Genomic DNA, 23,871 nt, shown 5'->3' with positions numbered 1-23,871 from the left:
CATGATAACTATCCAATAGACGGCGCTGCTCTCTATTGTTCTCCTGTTTTTGTATTGAGCCTTATCTCCTCCATCACCATTACATAACTTCCGTCTGGACATATGGAGACTGTAACTAAAAGATTTCCCCGTCCTTAGGCCTTAGAGATACCGGACACTGACAACAGATCTGCTCTCATATCAGTTAAAAATGTCTTAATCTACCCCTATAGACTCAGCTATGCATTGACAGAATAGCATATCTCCTCTTCTCCTGATGTGAACCACAGGATGTAACTGACTGAGCTTATTTCCTACTCAAAGTTATCTGATTAAGCCCTTTTTCCGGAATACTTTGGCAGAATAACAGCTACATGAATGAGCAATTCTGATTGTCCAGCAAGTCGACCGAGCCCAACCGCCAGCAGCAAACATAAGGAGAAGATGGATAAAGCATCTGTTCTTCCAGGAAAGAGGTTCAAAGCTCTAGGTATGGATACACAGGCACTCCTAGGTCCTCCGAATTACAGTCAGCTCTGCTATTTCTATCAATGCCCCTATGTAAATGTAGTGCCATAACAGTCCAGTACTACAGAGTAAACCTAGCTCAGTTAAGAGTGTGCAGGAACATGTGCTGTCTGCAGTGAGGGTTATAAGACAAAGACAGAGTTAAAACCAGATTTCACCAGTTCAGACATCATTGTCATGTTCAGCTGATAAAAATAAGAAATGCCTCCATTCAACTAATGCTCAGACTTGTTGAAAGGTGCCACAGACCACATATGCCACATTCTGGCAAAAGCATTAATCAGTTAACTTTTAATGGGACTAATATGAAGCATGTGCCTGTGTTATCTGTAATATCATGTGGTCTGACTGTAAATGTCTCTCTTTCTCTAGCACTGGCAGCATCCATCTTCCCCCGTTTTCATCCTGGTTCAATCTGCTATTACTAACTCCATCAGATACACACTCCACACGCTAAACTAACCCATCCCTTGCTCTCTCATCTGCACGCTCAAAAGAGTCAGATAAGTGTGTGTAAGAGAGAGGCATCTGTAGGTGTGTGTCTCCCTCTGGCAAGACAATCATAACAACACTGTGTAGCGTGTGATGCCTAATTTTCTTCTTCTTCTGAGAATGCTCCTAATTTGTGGGGAGATAATCTATGCATGATTCAAACCGGTATGAACCTGTCCAACTGTGTCATGTCTAAACCCATGACCTCAAATTTTCCCAAATGTCCTCCTGACCTTAGTACTTATGTTTCTTTAGCTCTTTGATTGAACTACTTAGATTACAGTAGGCTGGATTGAAGGGAAATCAAAGGGAAGAAGTTAGAGAGAAAAAAGGTGAACGTTTTTCTTTTTGGATACAGAGGTTTTGGCGGGACAGTAAAAATGCCACAGCTTGAGCATTAAATTAGAGATACATTCTACTAAATTTAAAACGAAAGTTGACAGACATTGTAATAATGTATTTAACTATCACACTCAACATTCAGGCGATAAGAGAAACAATTTAACCAACAACCATTGACAATTGAAGCTCATTCTTGTGCGTTGGTGTGTGCGTCGATCTCTTTAACAGAATAGCAGGGCCGGCATGTGTGTGTGCGTGGGGAGTGTGTGGTAGAGCAAGTGAGAGAGACAGGGATTAGTTTTGGAGCGAGTAGCAACTCTAGAGGCATTGTGGGAGAAACAAAGTGTCTCCCCTGTGCTTTCTGACCACGGTCGGAAAGCTGTAGAAGGAAAAGTTAACCCTCTCCTTGATTTCATGTTGTTTATGGAAAAGAACCAGGAAATGAGTAGGGGAAAATGCACCTCTATCAAGCCACAGCCGAGCGATGTACGTCGCCGCGACATGTAGTTAAATTTTTTTTGATTTAACACAGAAGCATAAATCACGCGTTAACCTGTTATCTGCAGGGATCTTTTACCATTTGCCAGACCACAACCACTCCTGCTGGTGTAACATCAGTTCAGGAACTCTCACTTCTGCAGTGTAGTATAAAAGATCAGCTGAGCTACCTCAGATTTTATCTTTATTGGATTTGGATGAATTTTTTATAAGAACAAACTTTTTTCTGTTAGATACCCTGAGATGTTTCTAGTGCAGTGAGACAACATTAAACATTTCTTCTTCTGCATCAGAGGCAACTTAATGACTTAAAGAGCAAATAAGTCATAGACAACTCTGTCGTTTTGACAGAGGGAGAAGGCACAAACTCTATGATGTTTAGCTGAGAAGATGTGTTATTTATATTAGAGAAACATGGGGGGCACTTTAATCCAAAAGTAGAAATAGTGTCTCTCCAATGTGGGTTTTGATTGTTATATTGTGTCACACACACACACACACACACACACACACACACACACACACACGGAATACATCTATATGTAAACCATCAATAGACACTGTTCTGCATTATAATAATATAATAATAAGATGCAGTAACTCAGACAAAATTCAAAACAAGTATTGCACATGGAAATTCTCACAGAGAAATCTAGTCAGGTCATGTGGGAACAGACTGCGTAAACAACCTTTTCCAGATCACTGATCAAAGCAATTCTGCAGATTCCCTCTGTAACCCCCCTTCAGAATTATTGACTAAAACACTATTCATTCATTTAGTCTTGCACCTGTCCTTAGTGTCTAAAGCAGGGCACTAATTCGGAAGCTTTTCAAGCCAAGAACTGACAAAAAGAACAGCTGAAGGAAGAGACAGCCAAGATGTTAACTCTTCACTTCATGTGAACCAATGCAAAAATCCTTAGACGGTCATAAGTTTAATAATACCATCATCACTGCCTGTATTATCCTCCATCAGTTGGACAATTTGGCAGCGGCGAGTGGGAGTGCGGGTCAAGGTCCGGAGAGTGAGACTAAAAGATTTACTATGGGGTATCATCTCTTGATCCGAACCACATTCCTCCACTTCTTGGGCTCATAACCTCGCCACCTCCTTTCGTAGCCTCCCTCTCCATCACTCTCTACCTCCCACCTCTCTGTCAGACAGACATATCCATTACGCATCTCCGTCCAAACCACAAATGACATTTATGACTCACCAATTTCACAGTTAAACGGCTAAATTGTACTTTCACCATAACAATACACCTCAGGGAAGTAACCGATCTCGAGGATAAACACAAGTTGATCTCGAGGTTGTTAATGTGCGGAAAATATTAGCGTGGGACAAAAGACGTGGTTTATATGTGAAAACAATCTCAATGAAATGCCTTCTCAGTGATATTTGGACCACAGGGAATTGAAGAGTGAAGAGTTTACCACTATTTAATCCTCTGCTCACTTGGCACAGACAGGGAACACACACACACAGAAACGCACACAGGCAGAAAGTGGGGCATTTTGCCACACTACTTGAGTATCAAGGTCAGGGAAGAATTATCTTTGTCACCCAGAGACGCCTGTCAAAACAGTGGGACACAAACACAATCACAACTCTTCCAAATGTAGGCATTTTTACAACACTGGGGGACAGGGGTCAGGCAGGTTGTGCTTTCCCAGGGTTTATTGCTTTGTTGGTGGCCGGTTACAGTAACAGGATCAGCTGTTGTCTCTGTGGGGGGTTGATGGGGAGGAGGTTGGTCTACAGGATCAGACTTAGAACAAACTCCACTTAGGGCAGCATGACCAACAGACCAAGTCTTGGTAATGATTCTTAGCTTTTAACAGACAATATACACACATTCCTCAGGCTGTACAGGGATTAGCAGTTCTCAGTGCTGTTTCCTCCATATTTGAGTTGTGTTCATCCTCCCTGGGGTTCGCCTTGTCCTGGGACATCATGGCCAAGCCGGGACCAGGAACTGGGCAGCACAGAGAAGCTCGTCTTTCCCACCAGCTACCACCTTTCCAATCCTTCCATTCAATATCCCACACACAAACTCTCACTCCAGGAATCTGCTAATCTGCTCTTCTTTCCTCCTTCCCCTCCTCCTCCTCCTTTAGGAATTACTAATGACTCATTCTGACCAGATTAAATGACCACCAAGGGAGAAAAACTATTTTCTGTTGATATTACATAAACAATGGGAGAATATACTCAGGGTATCTGACCCTGAGTATATTCTCGGCTGCAGTAAAAATATTGGGAGCAAAGGTCATCATAGATCTAAATAAGCTTGTTGCTTCATCCTTACAAAGGGTAAAGGCAATCTTACATTATCTTTTTATTATGACCTTTCTAAGTCAGCCTGACCCATGCGAGGCTCAAGGTTATCACATTTGTGCGTGCTTGCATGCATTAGTGGTTGACCATGAATTGTTTATATTGTATATACACTGTTAGCGTCAGTTTAGCCTCACTGATTGTGAAGGAGCCCAAACAGGAGGTTCTGATAGTCAGCATCACATCCCTGTGTATGTGGAGACAAAGAATATTAAAAACACACTGAAGGCCCTGTAGACATCGGCCAAACACTGATTTCTTTAACCGGATTCACATTTATGAATGTGCGGAATACAAAAGCAAAGTAAAGAAATAAATTCAACTTCCCAGTAGCTGTGTCATTGTTCTGGATATAACTGATGAGGAAAGCCCCTTTCTGTTCACCGTGCAGCTTTGGATGGATCGCAAACTTCCTGTTGCAGACCTCCCATGGGTGGATGGGAAAATATGCAACTCCCAACAATGTATCCAGAATGTTGAATTACTCCTATTTCATTGGCATCATCTGATCAATGACAAGTTGTTCAGCCAGATATACACCTCCTCACTCACCCAATCCTCTGTCCAGATGTCTTATATCTGTCTTGTGTTTATGCTTCTAAATCCATTCAGGCAGTGTATCAAAGTTCCCTTTGCAGCTTTGTTTAACCTGATATGTTGGCTCTCAACATCATACACTTCTATCCTTCGCATGTCCCTGGATCAAAGCTCTGTCTGCATGGAGAAATACAGGCCATTGCAAATAATAAAGCAAATAAGTATTGTTTTGTCGATAAAACACTGGGGAAATGGACGTCAAAGCCACTCTGCCTAGTTTGTTGCCAGCAAAGGAGACAAGCTACAGGGAAAAGCTCTTGTGACATATTTTGTGGATCACAAATCAATCTTGAGCTGTCTCTTTTTTGTTGGCACACATGATGACAGCTCACAGCTACAATCCATCATAGCTGAAAAGATACCCTTAAAACACCCGGAAGATGGAGAAACTCCCCACATGATGATACCAGGCTCCCTTGAGAGGTGTCAATTTTCTCTGAAACATCACATATCGCTCCATTGTGCAATAATACTAACTGATTAACAGCCTGTTCTTCCTCATCTTTACACTTGACACAGTCCACCAGTTTTTCTCCCCTTCACCTGGATTTCTGCTTCTCTTGTGCAAGAGATGTTTCCGCTGCAAACTCCACCCACGCTTATAAAAATAAAGCTCCACATCTGACAAGCCTTTCAGCAGATGGTGGCCACTGTAGTTATGTATATTTCAACAAACGGTCCAATGAGGATCAACATACATGAACACACAAAGCAGCAAGCCTCTAAACTCTTTCTGTTCTCAGGGGAGACTTGAAGCACCAGCTGTTCTCCTGTTTTGCATATAACTCATTCATAGGGCATCTACTTTTAAGTAAAGAAACTGGATCTGGAAATTTGTGATAACAACTAGTCCAACTGTGGAATTCCTATTTGCCCTGAGAAAGACTTACTGACCAAAAACTTGGCTTTCTTATTACTTTATTACTTAATAGCCTACTAATTTGGTTGAAAGCATAGCTGGTATACAGAAGCTAGTTCCATCTCAGACTTACAGTCGTAAGTGGATATTTTTCAAAATGTTTCATGTCAAACATCAAACAAATGTCTTTGTAAATTGAGAGAAGAGATACAGGCTCCATCGGTTTATATCAAAATCAGCTTTTACTGTAGTTTTCTCCCTGACGATTCTTATCTCATTAATTTGCACTGGATGTACGCAAGACAATCTGATGACTGGAGAAGAACAGTTATGTCTCCTCCGGCTCTCTAGACTGTGAAAGAAGTCCATAGGAGCATAAATAGTGTGTCTTTATTCTAAAGAGACACATTCATGAAACGTTTATTGGATTATCTAAACATACCAAAGACAAACTTCATACACATCTCGGTCTCCCTCAACACACACACACACACACACACACACACACACACACACACAGACTTCAGCTACTGTATGTACTCTGCCCCACCCTCTCCCTCTCTCTCTCTCTGGACAGGAGGCTGGACTGGGAGTAGATTTAAGTTTTTAGAACTGCCTCATAGAGCCAAACAGACAAGAAGTGGTAGAAAACACATAAAAACACTACAGTGCTAATATATAATACAAAAAAAAGAGAATAAAGAACGTGCGTCTCGATGACCCTCAAACACGAATGTGTCTATTTCAACGACTAACGCTCGAGCACACTTAATGATTTGTTTAAAACTCAATTCGTCACAGAAAAACAGCAGGTTGCACACATACTATGCATACATACTATATAGCATATATGCCTATTAATTGTGTGCATGCTTTGCCTAAATACAAGAAGAAAGTCTAAAATCATCCTCAGCTGCAGTTTGAAAGTTGCGCACATAGACACCGGTCCCAACTTGATACTTTCTGCGAAGTTATACCTTTAGGCTCACCACAATGTTATAGATGCTTCATCCACTTACCTCAGCCCCTGTCAGGTCTACACTTGAGTAGAGAGCCGCCAGCAGTAACAGGGTGCCGGACGGTAACAGCATTGTGGCGGTGCGCAGTCGAAACTGTGTGCGCAACAGTGCAGAGTGCCCGCAAACAACCACCTGTTGGTCGCTTCTTGTCTTCTTTCTTCAGGTAACTCTTAAAGCTTATCGGCAGAGCACGTTCAGCACGTTAGGCAGCATCTTTGTCCGAGACGATATGAGGTTCTGATCAATGCAACTTGGTCTTGTTTCTGCTGCACCACACCCCCCTCCCAAAACGACCACCCTCGCCCATGCAAACGGACTCAACCCTGCTGTTACAAACACTTTGACTTTTCTCGGTAAGGAGAGGGACTACTCGGCACACTTTGGTGTGTTTTTGTGTGAATATTTGAACAGGCTTTGGTGCCACAGGTAGCTCTTTAGAAAATTTTCAGCCCGGGAACCCGCGCATCTCTTGGCCCGTGATATCCATTTCCTTCACCTTACCTCCGCACGCAAGACTGGGGTGACTGTAAGTAGCCTAACATATATTATCGAAGTGATGGGAAATGAATGACATATACTCGTTTTTTGTTTTTTTTAAATCGATGTATCAATGTAACTGTTCCATGAGAGTGGTTCCGAGCACACTGTGAGCTACCTTACAGCAGAACTCGTGATAATAGTAAAGTCGTAGGCTACATCTCTTTAGACAAATATAGGTCAAATGTATGAACTCATGATTACACCGTAATTATTTACGTTAACGTGTGCCTCAGGTCGGGCAGTCATGCTGTAGAAGTGTCTCTACAAGTAAAAAAGTGGAACTCAAGTTTGCGGTGCGCATGAGCGGGACCATGCAAGGACAACACAACAGAGCACTGGAGAACCTGAGGTGAGCGGAACATTTCACTGCAAAACGTCACCGCAGGATTCATTGATCAGCAGCGTGATTAACGTTGTCATTTTCATTGACTACAGGCTGCTGCTTCTGTGCCTCTCCGTTGCCATCCTCGCCTCAGGAGTGCACGCGGTAAGTTTTCTCTCCCACGTGTTTTTCATGGTAAACTTTCACTTGCAAACTGCAGTTGGTATACAACTACCTATAACCTATGTATAGGCCTACAAATGAACCTGGTAGTGTCTCCGTATTTGGTTTGTCTCTGTTGGAGCTGCCCTGTAGACACATGCAGAGCGTGGGAGTGTCTGGTTTGGGGAGTTCCTCCTGTAGGAGGGCTCTTGGCTTTGCATGCTGGTAAATAACAGCAAAGCTCAAAACAGTTTCTTGTGAAATGACTCATGTTGGAATTTTAGTGGTTACAATTCACTCTGTTTTTCTTTTGCAAACTGATTAAAACAGAAATGGGGTTTCATTTTGTGCTTTGCTTGACCGTTGACCTGGCAGGGATTGAGGGGTGGGGTCATGACCTCTGCAGTAAACCTGTTTGAGTCGTGATTCACTCGGATCTTTAACCCAACTCTTTAAATTAACTCACGAGTCGCGAGTCTTTAGTATCATTAACTTGGATCAGTTGAGTCCTACTACAATTCAATCTAAAATGATAACAGCGCCACACACAAACCTCTTGCAACATTAGCTACTACTAGTCCTAGCCATCTTAGCTGCCAAAAGCTTTATAAATTACAATTTCGTAGGCAACAACAACTCCACAAGTCAACTCAAGCGACTGAGTGAGCAGAGACAGAGACACAACTTCCCAACCCGCAGACTCAGAGCCGGAAACATTGCAAGCTAGCCGACCACTCGAGAACTCACGAGCCCTCGACTACCCAAGAGTCCTCAATGACCCGCGAGTTCCCACGCGAGTCAGTTGGCTACGTTGTCATGTGTGGATCATTCTGTAGCAGACGAGCGAGTGAACTTCACTCAAGCTCAGGGTAAAGCAAATCAACAACAAAAGCCATTCTTTCACTTGAGTTGTCGATGCTCGCGCTGCGCGAGTCAGTCAATTGCGCGAATCACTTCGGCTATGAGTGGATCTGTAGCAAACGAGCGAGTGAAGCCTCTCTTCGAGCTCAGGGTAAAGCACATCAACAACAAAAGCCATTCTTTCACTTCTGAAATAACATAAAGTTTTCTGCACGTAGCCTAGCTAGGCGTACTGTAGGTTTGGTGTATAAATGTACAACCTAAAATAACGTGACCATTTCACAAACTGTCGTGAGACCGTGTTGAAATGTAGTATGTTGAAATGCAATTAGGTCGAGCAGACAGTCCGAAACGTTGCAAGCTCGCCTCGGGTCGCCTGTAGATCAATACTGACTCAAGTGATTCAAGACTCGCACAACCCGGATCAGTTTAGTGAGTGACTCAGAATAACCCGAATCCTTAAAAATCCTTAAAATTGAGTTTGCCAGGCCTACTCTGCAGGCATGATGACAAGATGCTGAGCTATATGAGTACACATTTGTCATGGTGTGCTTATATGATATGAAATATTTTCCACCAGGGCTCTCCTTAATCAGAAAGGCATTTGCCACATTCTTTTATTTTTGTGTGTGTCAGTCATTCTGTCTGTCAGTATTTAAAGAACCAAAGTTATGTTGTTACAAGACAATTGCAAACTGCACTTATATTTGCATTATTGCCTAGCACATTTTAAGAGATTGCTAATTGGTATTCAGATTGTGCATACATTAATGAAAACCAACAGCTTCCTGATATGTGCAACATACATTTAAAGTGTAACTTTCAGTTTGTTTTGATTCTAGCAGATGCTTTGGACAAAAGTGTTGGTGTTTTTACCACACCTGCTGTCTTAAAGATCTTTTCTTTACGGTGCTTTATTGCCCACTGTGTATTACTGAGTTAGTGTTACCGGGAGGTCACATAGTCGCGATGAATATTTTGCTCAGACAAAAAATCATTAATTTACAATAAAAGAATAAGTTACTAAGCAACTTAGCCTACTTTGGATGTATCGTGAGCTAAACCGGGTATCACTGTTACTGTGTCACGAGCCAAAGCATTAAGAGATTGTTGTAGCAACCAACATAGTAATAACTTATATAGCACATTTCATGAAACCCACGGACGCTTTACACAAGTAATGTAACAGGGAGACAAGTGAAAAGAAAATCGTAGGCCATCACAAACACAGAGTAAAAGGAATAATCCTTAGTCCTAATTCAATGCCAAGAGCATTTTTAAGTTCAGCTAAACCTAATATGACATTTCAACAGTCTCAGTTAGACAAAGTAAGTGAGTATCTTTTAAAGCTGCAGTCTTTTTAGTATGGAATTCCCTCTCTGTGCTACTATCCCTCCACTATAGTTGAGCAAGGAAACACTGTCAAGGGAAACTGGATTGCTGACTAGTAGATGTCACTAGATGTTGGTTACTGTCACTAGGAAATCAGTAGCCAAATTCCATCCAAAAAGTACAAATTTTAAAAAACTAATTCTAGTAAATTGGCAAAAGAAAATGCATCTTAATGAGTGTTTCCATCCACAACTGTTATGCGAATATTAGAAGTTGGGCGCATCGAGATAAACAGGTGGTGGCACCAATTCTCCAGTTGGGTACCATTAAAACATTGCAGAAAAAGAGACGTAATCAAAAGAGCGCCAGCCAAACCTCAAATGAACGAAAACAATGTGGAACATGTGATGAAAATACAGCATTACTGTTTGTTTAATGTATTCATTTGAGGAACTTTACGGTCTCCTCATCGCTCCACACAGATCTGAAGGTTTCATCTAAAAATAGTTAGTTTCAAACACACTTAGTGACCGTAGCATGCTGGCATCTACATAGGGATAGTGAAAAGGAAGCTATGAATGCACCCATGGTGCACTGCATGTCATGCCTTCTTGTCCTAGGAATGTTCATTATCAGTAGTGCAGCTCTGTGGGGTCTGTAGACATTACAGTTCACTGTTCCTGCTTTGGAAAAAAAACCTCCTGTCGATGTACATGGATTTATTGTTTTTCCTCATATGCATAAACACCCTCACATGGATTTTTACACTAAATTGTCATAAAGGTTTAAGTGCAAGAGAGAATACAGTTTCATTAAACAATTCTAATGTTTGACTGGGTCAAAGTAAAAGCCCATAAAAATGCTCCTCCATCCTTTCTCTCATCCAAACCTAATGACTTTTTATGACCTACTTTAATTTTCCTTCCATCAAACTCACAAATGTGGGCTTGATGAAAGGAAAGGAAAGTGCACACATGATGCTGAATCCATGTGTGTTTTTGTGAGCGTGCAGCATATGAGCGTGTTTTTGCTTTTCTGTTTGTTGCAGCTTGTGCAGGATGTCAGATGGCCAGTGGTTCTGTCAAACATTTGCAACATGACATCATGACTTCGCCTAAACATACACGCCACTTTCCTAAAGCCAAGTGTTATCTGAAAGCGTTTTGAGCTATCCGCGTGTATGCCTACGCTGTATACAGTGGACAGCAGTCTGCAACGTCACAGCGTAGCCACGTGGCGTGTTATCGCGAGGCTTCGTGTTATCGCGAGGCTACGTGTTATCGCGAGGCTACGTGTTATCGCAAGACTAGGGTTGGGTTTAGGAATAGAAGAAACGGTTGAAAAGAAGAAATGGTTGGGTTTAGGAAAAGAAGAAACAGGGTTGGGTTTAGGAAAAGAAGAAACGGTTGGGATTAGGAAAAGAACAAACTTGGAAAGGAAACATCACACGCGGGACACAAAGGAAACGTCACACGAGGGATGCAAACCCTTTTCTCCTGGGTGAAAGTCCTGTGTTTTACCCATCCTCCACCCCGACTTCCCTACGCAGATTTTCTCCCTTTCATACAACTCAAATTCACACGCAATCGCAAGGTAATGTAAGTCACTGGAGGTCAAACAGCGTTGATAAACACGCTAAAAAACCAAGTATGCGTCTTAATAACACGCCAATAATGGCATACAAATTGGCGTGTCATACATACGCCACTTCATGAGATCAGTCTGACATTTGATATTATATTTAAGGAACAAGTTATTTTCTCAGGTTTAATGAAAAGGCCCGTTGTCTCTTGTTTTCATTAGATTTGGTTGTCCTCGATTAAAAGCGTGTGACACAGCTCAGCTCCTCTGTGTATTGTGCAGCTTTCTAATTTTAGTTTGGCACCAGCCATGTGCTCTGTGCAGGCTCTTAACTGTCAATTGAAGAAACAGCTCACATTGATAATACAAATAGCTTGAGGTAGAACAAAATACCTTCAGTGTCTGGGTGTGACGTACAACCAGCATTTGACTTTTTTTGGCAAAAACACCTCCATCTGCGCACATTAAAGAAGCTGTTGAAAGGGTAATGAGGAGTCTGTTTCAGCAGTTATGGGCTCTAGGTAATGAGGTAATGACATCACATGTAAAAAGGGCGAAGGAAGCAGTAACCGGTCAAACATTACTCTCTGAAGTTTCCCATCTGACACAGAATGTCTCATTCTGATTCTGAGAAAATATGTTTCTGTTTAATATCAGATCCAAATGTGACCAATGGGACTGTTTCAGTTCTTTCAACCACTCGACCCCAGCCTCTGTGTCGAACAAGAAGAAGAAGATTTATTTATTTTAGGACAATGCACATTAATCAACATTTCTGTAAATGCACCAGTCGGCTAATTTTCAACTGTAGTCCTAGTTGCATGCATGTCTTTATGGTGGGAAGAAACCGGAGTACCTGGAGTAACTGTTTTCCACCATCCGTCTCAATGTGGCGCTTTACATTTAGAATTCCCCTTCCTGTCGAAGATATAATTGTCAAGATATTTTGCACGTGAGATTTAATTTGTTGGTTTTTGTTAGACTGACTCAACATTGTCAATGTTGCACTCAGTTGTTATCACAAAAAGTGACAGAAATTAGTTGTGTAAGAATTAAAATAAGAGACCTTGAGATAGAAGTTCAAATCCTGGCTCCTTTCTCATCTCTGCACTGCTGGCCAATCACAGCGTGAAGTGGTTGTGAATGTCGAATTGTCAGTTCTGGAAAGTTACGGAAATTGTTGGAAGCAGCCTCCCCAATTCTGATGTTGGATAAGTGTTGGGAGGAGGACGACCATCCAACAAGCATGAGTATTCTGCCGCCGTAAAGCCCTCCAGCAGTTTCTGTAACTGAAACCAACAATCCAACAAGCACACCCACTAGGGCTGCAATTAACAATTATTTTCATTATTGTTTAATGTGCTGATTATTTTCTCGATTCATCTAGTGATTTTTATGAAATGTGAGAAAAGTGTCAGATATGCCGATGACATTTTCGGAGTGTTTCATATGTCTGGTTTTTGTCAGACCAACCGTCCAAAACCCAAATATATTTAGCTAACTATCAAATCCTCACATTTGACAATCTGGTACCAACAATTATTTAGCATTTTTGCTTGAAAATAACTGCAATTGACTGACCCTTAAAATCAGCTTTGTCATCATACCTGCTTTGACTCTAAGGTGCCACATTACATGGTCTTGGGGACAGTTTCTACGGTACATCAGAGGATCCTAACTTCTGGATTTCCTGCTCTGCATTCTACATGGAGATGCCAGACTAAAATTGAACCAGAGACCAAAAACATGATAATGTACACTCCCCCTTCACACACGCACACAAATACTATTAATCAGTGTCCGTTAGCGGAGGAAGGAAGGCTCTTGAGGCAGTAATGTTCACAGGATGTTTCGAATAGGACCCTTTGAGAGGCTCGGATTTTCGTGTGTTTGAGAATATATTTCAAGATGTATTTGAGCACGGTGGAATGAGGGGATGATGCTGGCAGAGGATGTCAGAGTTGTGGGAATTTAGTCTGACCGTGGAAGAGACGTTTTTGGCTACAGATTCCTACAGTACCTGGAAACCTAGCAGCAGCATCTGCTTTAGTGATTACCAGCTGAGTGGATGATTGTGATAAATATTGTTTCTGCCTGTGCCTTTTTGGCATTGTGCACTTATATTGTAGGTGGTGGGTGTGTTCATTGTGAAGTGATAACATTCTTATTTGTTTGCTTCACCTCTTCACCTGGGTTTTTTGGGCTTTGACAGAGATGGGTGAGAGAGGGGTGAGCCTGGGAGCGAACACTTTCTGTTGACCGCCGCACTAACGCACTTATTTTGACTCACAAAGTAACTTTACATTTGGTAACTGCAGTACTAGTTGTATTTTACGTGTGGAGGAATAAATCATTGCAATACAATCTTGAGCGTGTCACTAGGCCTGAACGATTTGGGGAAAAATATGAATCACGATTTGTTTTGCTTAGAATTCTGTGTGAGAAATGTTTATTGCAAAACAAAACAAATTGGTACCAGACTGATTTTTTTGGGCACCTATAGCACATTGCGCATCGCCACAAGCTTGTAAACATAGAGGCTTCAATGAATAAAGAAAATAAAGTACATACTGGCCATTTAAGTACAGTAGGCTACCAAAAATAGTGACATATAACACATTCAACTAAATATGGCCCTGATACAGGCTCTATCCTTGAACATGTCTTTACACAATTAAAACATGTCAATCAACATGCTGCATCTACAGCTTCAGTCTCTAGAGAAATTAAGTTTGTCAATTTAAGTACAGTATCAAAAACAGAATGTTTTCTTAGCACACTCTTTAACTGCTTACATTTCATGTCTTCGGCTGTCCTATCAAAATAAAGGCCGAAAATACCTCAACAAATAAATAATCAAAGTCATTTTAAAATTATATCGCGAACAGGGGTGAATCAAGATTGCGATTTTATAACGATTAATCGTGCAGGCCTATGCGTCACAGTGTGTTTATGCATCTCTCAGTGTTTAGTCCCTCGCGGCAGCACTTTGGACTGCTTACAGCCGCAACAATTATGTTGAGAATTTCTATAAGAGAATGGGAAAAGATGCAAATGATGGAAATGCAGTTAACATTGGTTACATAGCCGTGCAGTTTACTTGTTAAAAGTTTAAAAGCATAAGCCTGGGTCTAAATGTGAATGAGTGCTGTGTGATGGGGTCACCCGATGGAAAGCCGGCACGTGACTGACCTCTCAAATGTGATTGTTTGATGGCAGAGGAAGGCATGTGTCCGAGGCGAGGTGGAAGATGTCTGCCTGTGATAAGGATAGAAAAATGGCCAGCACATCCCCTGCCAAAATAGTGGCTGTGATATAGAGAGCGCCTGGCTGTAACAATCAGGGGAAGAGCCCATTGTGCTGTGCTGCAGGAAGCCGCAGCCTCGGATGAGAAGCCCATGTGTGGGGTTTCACCGTCACTGGTGTGTGCAAGCATGGATGTGTGCAAGCATGGATGTGTGTGTTGTGTGGTGGCATGCATTTTCCCCTGATGTGTTGCCCTCACGTCAGTGACAGAACTCCCTGACCTTTCTGCATTTTTACTGTGTAACGTTTGTGTGGATGCACGTGCAGGCCTGCTCACATGTGAATGGATGTACAGTATGTGTGTCTTTTGTTTGCTTAAGTATTGTTTCCACAGGAACAGCTGTTTGAAATGTGACTTTGTGGTGGTGATTATTTGATTATTCTCCATGGTTCAGCATTGTGATGGTGAGGAAAGGCCTGGTGAGCTTGGCTGGTTGCCCCCATTGGTGTACAAGTGCCTCCTTAAACAAGCACATATGTACAACCATGAACACTGTTGTAAGCAGAGGATTAAAAGGTCAGTAAATCTGTAGGCGATTTGTTTTCTTGTGGTTTTATTGTGGGGTACTGGAAGATGTCTTGAATTAGTCAGCCAATTTGCTCACCCTCATTTGCAGGATGTGTGAGTCTAATTTTCTTTATCACACGTGCAAAGAGTGTGGGCTGTGTTTTTCTGTGGGCTTAGTGAAGTTCGGTTTTATGGGAAACATCCTGCGTGCAGAATAGTGCGAAGAGAAAATAGATTATCCAGAGAAGCTCTCTAAACAGGAAAAGGGAACAGAGTGGAGTCAAATGTGTCAAGAGTTTCTTTACAACCCTACTGGACCCCAAATAGTTTGACTACTCCAGAGTTGTATATTCCCAGTGTGAACTCGGTCTCTTTCATACTGTACATGAAGCAACATGAGAAAGAAAAGGGAATGTGTATGTAATGTGTAAGAGCATGATGGCAGGAACGTCTGTATTTTAACTCATTCCAGATACATTGAAGTGTTCACTCACTTTATAAATATTCTATAGGATAAACGTTAAATACACTGAACCTATAAACTGATTATAAAGTATATACAGTACAGTCTATATTTAATCTCTTAAGTATGTGTGCCTGCCAGTGGATGTTTGACGTTACCTGGGTCTCTGTGGCTTGATCCCAGCTCTGATCAACTTTTCCATTACTGCCTTCGATCACTTCACTGTACCTTTACAGTCCTACGGTGTACGGTGAATCTGGAAGAGTTTCAGATGAAATCCAAAGTTGTCTACTCATCTACACACAGACATAATGTATAGACGTGCATACAGTAGCTTGAATACAGTCATCTTGTACCAAGTCTGTGTCCATCAGTTCTTTTGCTGGCATACAGACATTTAAACAAATTATTATATTATTATTTAGACGTTATAATTATGTGAAACATATAAAAGTTCAATATCCCAGGGCACAGCACTCTTCATGCTTCATTTCCATAAGTTGGTCATGTGTGACAGCGAGCAGTACCACTGCCCTTGTACAATGTGCGCAGACACACTGGTGCTGGCTTCTGTGTTCATTTTAAGAATATCACATATATAATACTTGCAACATATACAATGCATATTGATACTGTGATACAAAATTACATATACAGTGATAAAGGATTTTATCCATATTGCCCACTCGTACAGTATACCTACCAACTTTTCTAAGAAATACATTCAGTACATACCTTCTTAAGTACTTCTACTACTTGAATTGAGTTTTTTTTATATATGCAACTGTTTTTTAGGAAGGACACAGCATTGTTTTAAAGTCCAGCAGCATCAACTGACTTCTATTTGACTTGGAATGAAGTTCTGAAGTAAATTCATTGTGGACGTTGTCTCTGGAAAATCCCTATATACTGTATACTGTATATATCCGCCCATGTCCTTTGCCCTCACTCCATCTCACAGTGATTAATGGAGAGACACAGGGGTCCCATCAGGCTGTGCAGAAATAATTCCTCCCAGTCCTCCCAGGCTTCAGTCTCACTTCCTTTTATAGCCTCATTCTGCCCCTGGTCTCTATCTCCCCTGTCTTCTGTCCCCTTGCTCGCTCTCCATCCATCTCTGAAAGGGACACTTGGCAGACGGTCTGTCCTCCCGCTCTTTCACTCTTCCTCTCTCAGCTTGTCTCCTTCGAGGTGAGTTTTCTCAGTGAGCTCATATGGAAGGATTGTTTCAGCTGTGTTTACACAAAGACTATACATACTCTCACAAAAGGACTCTGGGGTTGTTAGATTATGTGCTGTTTAGTTCAACAGGTGCCCACATGGTAATTACATTTCTGGAGTCATTTGTTTAAATTTCATTTATGGGTTCTTATTTTGGTGATGAACTGATGTGTAGACTGGAACTAGTCATATCCGGCACTATGTAGGCCCTCCATAATGTCACAACTTTGATATCTCATCCAGTATAAACATGGCCACTCACTGATCTCACTCTAGGACTTTATACACATTTTTATCTGGACTGGAGAAAATACCATTCATTGCCATCCCAGCTGTGGTCTAATTGATTAGACTGAACTATTTCTTGTCATGTGAAGAATGTTAACAAAGTTAAATGCGCACTTTGTGATAACATGACCTTGTCCAATTTCTCCTTGTACCTCTCTCTCTCTCTCTCTCTCTCTCTCTCTCTCTCTCTCTCTCTCTCTCTCTCTCTCTCTCTTATCCCTTGTCTGTCTTTTTCCTTTGGCAAGGGTTGGCAAATGTCAGCCACCACTTTGGTCCATAATATTTCAGCAACTTATGGATGCATTGCAATGTAATTTGGTACATACGTTGGTACATACATTTGGTCTTTAAGATGAATTGTAATGTTACGTTATCATTTTGCTCAAAGAACCACTTTGAGAACAGCCTCATAGAACCGCCAGCATAGCTCTAGACTATTAGTCATGTTTCTGTTATTGTGGCATAAAGCACAAAATAACTGGGTTTACATCAACCACTTCTTCTGACTAGCTTACCATGTCTATCTTCTCTGTCTCTGGACTCAAGTCATACTTATTCTACCATCCTAATCAGTATTGTCTTAGGTCCACTACATGAATAACTAAATCTAACCTGACAATGTATTTCAACTCTAACCCTTGTAAGTCATCATTCCTTGTGAGGATATTGTCTACTCATAAGTAGAAATAAAAACAAATCTGACTGTGGCTGGGTTAACTCAGTTGGTAGAGCAGGCGCACATATATAGAGGTATACGCCTCGACGCAGCACCCGCGCGTTCAACTGTTGCCCTTTGCTGTATGTCATTTCCCTTTTCTCTCCCCTTTCATGTCTTCATCTGTCCTGTGGAATTAAAGGCCTAAAATGCCCCCAAAAAACAAACCTGACTGTTCTCAGGCCTCTCAGGTGTCCAGGTTCTTTCTAAATGGATCATCCCATCTGGATGTGATTGATTGTCTGATTCAAGGGGTGAGCAGCAGGGCCATCACCATAACAAGGTCTGACAGGTTGGACTGTTAGCACTAAGATCCAGAACAGAAACGGTTCTAATCCCACCTCCATTTAGCTCAGACTGTAGCAGGAAGCATTGATTAGAAGTGTGCCCCACTGGGAAATGGAGTTGAGATTGTGACCTGAGGCCAGTTAAGGATGAGGGAAGGTCCAGCTGTGTCAGGCCCAGGGCAGAAACCAGAGCTGTGTTTACACTGGAGCCCAGCCACAGGAGCACAGTGGGAGTTTCTGCTCTGCCCTGCTTCTTTCAGGTCCCTCTGCTAGTTCTATACTATGTACTATGTTCTCCTTCAAAATCATGTTCTGCTCTTAGCAAAGTGACCCTGTCCCTTTCACCACTCTCCCTCGTTTATTTCAATTTGTAGCGCAACAGAAACCATACAGTGCACACAGTAAGATCTCTCGAGATATTACTGAAATGTTGAGTTGCTTTTTCAGATCTGCTCCGCATGAATGTGACAAATCACAACTTGATTTGTTTAGTCTCACAGCTGTTCCCATGTTAACATTAAGACATTTGTTTTTTAACTTTGTCATTCATTTCTTTTCCCCTATTTTCTTTTGGTTTTCTGTTTATGTAAATTTACTATTTTTTGGGGTGTATGTCTTGCTGCAGCTCTCAAACTCTCCAGCAGGAAGTTGATGGTGGTGTGGCAGGAAGCTGAATTATTTGTAAAGATGCAATGATGCAAACAAGCTGTACTGAGTATCACGTATGAAATCTGTGAGCTCCATTATGGCCAGCACGAAAACTTCCCTTATCACCATAATGGAGGCCTTTGGGACATCTGTTGTTATATCAAGACATGTCTCAGTAAAAAAGACTATGCCAACACAAACATGGTTATGTTTGATGTTTTGCTATTCCAGCTTTTTGTGTGTGTGTGTGTGTGTGTGTGTGTGTGTGTGTGTGTGTGTGTGTGTGTGTGTGTGTGTGTGTTTCTAACTGTTTTGTCAGTGTGTCTGTTTTACAGTTGGAATCAGATTATTTGATTCAATTCTGTGTCGGACTATTGTCGGAAGCTGAAGCTGCACAGAAAGTATAAACTCCCCTTTTTGACACCCTGGCTTACTTTTTGGTTTAGTCTGTTTTTTACAGTTTTGCATTTCAGTACTACGATGAAAAATAAGAACCAATCTGACAGACAAAATACAACAGGTTTGAAATAAATTAGTAAGTGAATTGGTTCTTGAAAAAGTACAATAGTGATCAAGCATTTCCATGTAATTTACTGCATCAGTCACAATTTCGTTGTACTTACTTATTTACTGTGAGGGAAACATTTCTTACAGCCCACCTGTGAGTCACAGAGCCAGACAGCAACAATGACGACCAGCATTTGTGGTCACTAAGTCTTGCGTGTACGCTCCCACACACACACACACACACACACACACACACACACACACACACACACATACTGTATACACACACACACACACACACACACACACACACACACACACACACACACACTGTATAGATACACACACACACACACACACACGCACACACACACAGACATTTGCAGTTTTATGTTTATAGCTTCCCACTCACAGTCACAGGGGTCATTTAGACATGCTTCTTTCCTCTTTTTATTCAGTGAAACAAGAATGTCCTCACAAATTCCACCTTGTGTTGTCCGGGATTCACTGAGGCTGCAGTGAGGCTGCAAACAGTGCGATGAAGTCATTCAAGATGTTTGAGATCTTTTCTTTTGTACAAAGTGAAAAACAGGCCTTGAACTATATCAGGGCTAGTCTTACTGTTGGCCAGATAGCATAAACCGAAACTAAAAGTCTTTTAATCACATGTGGAGGTTAATGCTGTGTATGTGCATGAGAGGGCAAAGACTAAAAACTGTAAAAAAAAAAAAATAAAAAAAAAAAAAAAATATATATATATATATATATATATATATGAGATATATATGTATAACTAAGAAAATACCCTGCCCTGTCTTTAAAAGCTGACTGGGTGAAAGCAAGGAGACGTTTCTAGCAAAATATTATTTTACATAGTAGAAGAAAAAAAAACACTGTGCTACTTTCTTCACCTTTATTATTTTTTTAAGAAGCGTCTACAGCCATGCTAGCATCTCTGTGAGGCTGAACTTAAGTAATGCAGTGCTTTGAACCAAATGCAAACATCAGAATGCTTACATTTCATGACAATGCTGATATGCTGAGTTTAGCAGTTACAATGTTCACCATTTTAAAATAGCATTTTAGCATGCTTACATTTGCTAATTATGAATAAGCACAACATACAGCTAAGGCAGCTGTAATTAGTTTCACACATATTTGGGGATAAACTAAAAAGTATTGAACAAATTAAGATTTTTACCTGATAAGGAAAAGTTAAGGGATCACTAAAGTACAATTCATCCTGTGGGGAACATGAATGTCTGTACCAAATTTTATGGCAATCCATCCAATAGTTGTTTAGTTATTTCTGTCTGGACCAAAGGACTAACCAGTTAAATGAACAAAACTTTCCTAATATTTACTTCTTGAGTCAGATGTTAACTCCGGCTTGCAGGCTTAGTGTATCCTTCACAGAGATTGTTCTCAGCTGGCAAAGGGAGTATCACACACCCAGTGCAGAATCAGTCTCACCCCTGACATTGAGATATAGTGCAGATATGCATCAAGGCATATCACACAGCATGTTTCTAATCACATATGTGTACAGAAACCCTTCTCAGAGCTTCTTGTTGAGAGTGGCCAGGTGTTTCAAATTCAGCGAGTTTGCGCTTTCTCATCATTAGTATGAAGAAACGCAGCTGCTACCTTGGCACACTATAACGTTGACAGATTGTCTGACATACAGTGTATAAATGTATACACACACACACACAATCAAAATGAAAATGGTGAAAACTCACGCAAACACAACATGCCATAAAAGGGCCGTTCAGTAGTGGTTGTAAAATTGGCATCTACCAAATTGGATAGTGGGATCTGAAATATTTTTGGCCAAGGTCACTGTGTAAAGGCTGCAGGTCAGATCCTTTATTAAGGATGAGCAACAGCCTCTGGCAAACTGCCCACATATTAACCCACTTATAGCCACAGGTTTCCTTGTAGTTGGATTTGGTTTCTGTTAAGAGCCTTATTATTGTTATTACAGCAGCCATATTTCACATCTCTCTCCTCAGTTTCTTCTGTCCTCCTTATAGGGTGAGTTACTGAAGGGTAGAAACTGTGTCACCACCAATCCCAGATCAAACACTCATCCTGACCTGCAACAGTCTGTGATCTCTGTTCATTTGATACCTCAAACACAGGGAGGGTCTCACACAAACACTATATGCTTGATTTTGTCGTTTCATGTGTGAAAACTGAGAAACCATCTCAAAGAGGCAGTTTGTCATTTTCATCAGGTAAGAGTCATTGATGTTACAAGATATTTCTGTGGCATCAAGGTTGATCTGTGAATATTTGGATGTTTAAACAACAGGGAGGAAGAAATACTATCTGTGTGACAAAAAGAGTGCTTGATTTTTTTTTTTTTCTTGTAACGACATCTGCAAACAAAAAGTAATGGTTTTATGAGGAAAATAAATGGTGGAATCAGGAGATTTACTGACTTCCTCTCAAAATTTGTCCATCTCTGTCACAACATCTTTTCTTAAAGTCAAGGTCATCACGCACATTTCTGAATTATGTGTTTAGCTTGTTAATAATCTGTACGGATTATGGGATGTTTTATTGAGTAATTCATTGGTTGGTAGGTGGAATGCACAGCTGTGTGTCGACATCATGGACTCCCATCTGTCTCCTGTGTGTGTTTTATGCCCTGTTTGCTATTTAGTTTCATAGGCGAGAGGCTTTACCATGGATTTTCTGGATTCCAGTGATGGTTGTTTTTTGCACTGATCCGTGTTAACCAAAAATTAAACTAAATTCAATTTCTCTGATTTTATCTCTCTTGGTGGCATTTGTAATTTGTTTCAACCATGTAAGGATTAGGGATGGGGATCGTTAAATTGTATTGATAATGATACCATTTTTGAGACTGCTTAACAATCCAAGTTCCATTATTGATACTTTTCTATTATTTGATGGAAAGATGAGACGACAAATTCTTAATCTTAGCAGAACTATTATTGCTTTTATTGCACTAACTGTGGGTCTGTTACTGTTTGATTTCTTCTGTCTCTGTCGCTGTTTTTGTTTGAAACCTCTAAGGTATTTTTTTGAAAACTTATGGTCATATCAAACTATTCTGCCCTGAGGTGATTCCTCTTCACTGTATATGATTTGTTTCATCTGCAATGAAGGACCAGCCTTCCATTGGTTGACAAGATGTAAACAAGCTTTTGATTGGTCAGAATGGTAGCCCAGAACATCGTGGGAAACTCCAAATGGCGGTTAGCCTCAGAGCTAGCAGCGATAAACGACCGGAAATGAATTAATTATGGACATAAAGTTTATCAATCTTGGATGTAACAGTTTGTATTAAGTACACAAAGACCCCGAAAAACAATGCAGTTTTTTGTCGTACACGACAAGCTCGGGCTCATATGATTAACGAGCTGATTGCGGCCCACAGAGCGGTGCTCTCGGTAGCCAGTCCGACTATGTTTTGAATGTTTTGCGGTGCGGAGGCTAGTCTTTACCTATGGTCTTTACGCACACACACGTATCTATTTTTAGACATAACGTTATATGATCCACTAGTCTCGATAGCAGCATCGATAAGCTCTAGTGATGGTCTAATAAAGCTTCGCGAACCACTGTCTTTATTTTCTGAGCTCACTAGATGATGCTCTCTGTTCAAAGAAAAAGGTTAAAAGAATGGCAACTCAGTGTGTTTTCAAACCTTTGTTGAACAGAGAGTGCCATCTAGTGAGCTCAGAAAATAAAGACAGTGGTTTGCGAAGCTTCATTCGACCATCACTAATAAGCTCGGATCTTATTGATTTTCGGGTTTTGAGAAATTTGGAACTCGGACCTAATAAAACCGGGTCTCGAGACCCATCTCTAGTAAGGATTATGGGTCAATTTTTTCTGATAATTGTTGTTGTCATTATGTGGGTTCCTGATTGCTCTGGAATACCATAAGTCTCTAACTGAAGGCCAAAGCCATATGTTCCCCTCTTAGTTCCATCTCCCTCTCAAAATCAAAATATTATTTCTCTGCATCTGTATTGATAATTTACCTTCAGTTTGTTTTGTCTGCATTTTTTTCTGTTTTGGTTTTGTCATCATCCTGTTCTTATAGCTGAGATGCGGTGTTGATTTTGGCTGCTTTTGACATTAACAGGAAGTGTTAGGAAGTGGTTAAGTCTGTGGTAAACCTACTGTATGCACTAAATGGAAAGACCAAGACTGTGGTGACTCAGACTGACCACAGACGAGCCACACAAACCAACCTTCATCATGTCTGTATGATGGTGGTACAGTATTTTGGAAACCTATTCAAAGCAACGTACATCAAAAAAATCTTATTTTCACAATCTTAACACAGACAAGCTTTTCAAAATGTGGTTTAGCTCTTACATCTGTTTGTGGAAAATGATTAGACTTATATTATAGCCATGGAAAATACTCATCTCTGATTGGCTGACAGTTCATTCAAATCTTATTTTGGCATGGTTCAAACATAGTCATTT

The 23,871-nt window shown here is 40.9% G+C and overlaps 2 protein-coding genes across 4 annotated transcripts in view; one reads left to right on the top strand and one right to left on the bottom strand.

Moving 5' to 3' along the window:
• The window catches only part of col4a1 (collagen, type IV, alpha 1), a 47,142-nt gene extending 39,568 nt beyond the window's left edge, over positions 1 to 7,574 (bottom strand). Inside the window, exon 1 of the mRNA XM_028590685.1 lies at positions 6,656 to 7,574. Coding sequence (XP_028446486.1) covers positions 6,656 to 6,727 — 72 coding nt within the window. The 5' untranslated portion in view covers positions 6,728 to 7,574. The remainder of the gene's footprint in view (positions 1 to 6,655) is intronic.
• col4a2 (collagen, type IV, alpha 2) overlaps positions 6,722 to 23,871 on the top strand; it is an 83,215-nt gene continuing 66,065 nt past the window's right edge. For 2 of the 3 annotated variants that reach the window (XM_028590684.1, XM_028590683.1), the window contains exons 1-3: positions 6,723 to 7,181; positions 7,429 to 7,544; positions 7,631 to 7,682. In XM_028590684.1, the coding sequence (XP_028446485.1) occupies positions 7,495 to 7,544; positions 7,631 to 7,682 (102 nt within the window). In that variant the 5' untranslated portion in view covers positions 6,723 to 7,181; positions 7,429 to 7,494. Of the gene's footprint in view, positions 7,182 to 7,428; positions 7,545 to 7,630; positions 7,683 to 23,871 lie in introns of all 3 variants that reach the window. The other variant, XM_028590682.1, reaches the window with a different exon arrangement.

The sequence above is a fragment of the Perca flavescens genome, chromosome 11 (genome assembly GCF_004354835.1).
Source record: "Perca flavescens isolate YP-PL-M2 chromosome 11, PFLA_1.0, whole genome shotgun sequence".
NCBI classification, from domain to species: Eukaryota; Metazoa; Chordata; class Actinopteri; order Perciformes; family Percidae; genus Perca; species Perca flavescens.
Note: the sequence above shows the minus strand (reverse complement) of the source record. Positions and strands in the feature narration are given on the sequence as shown.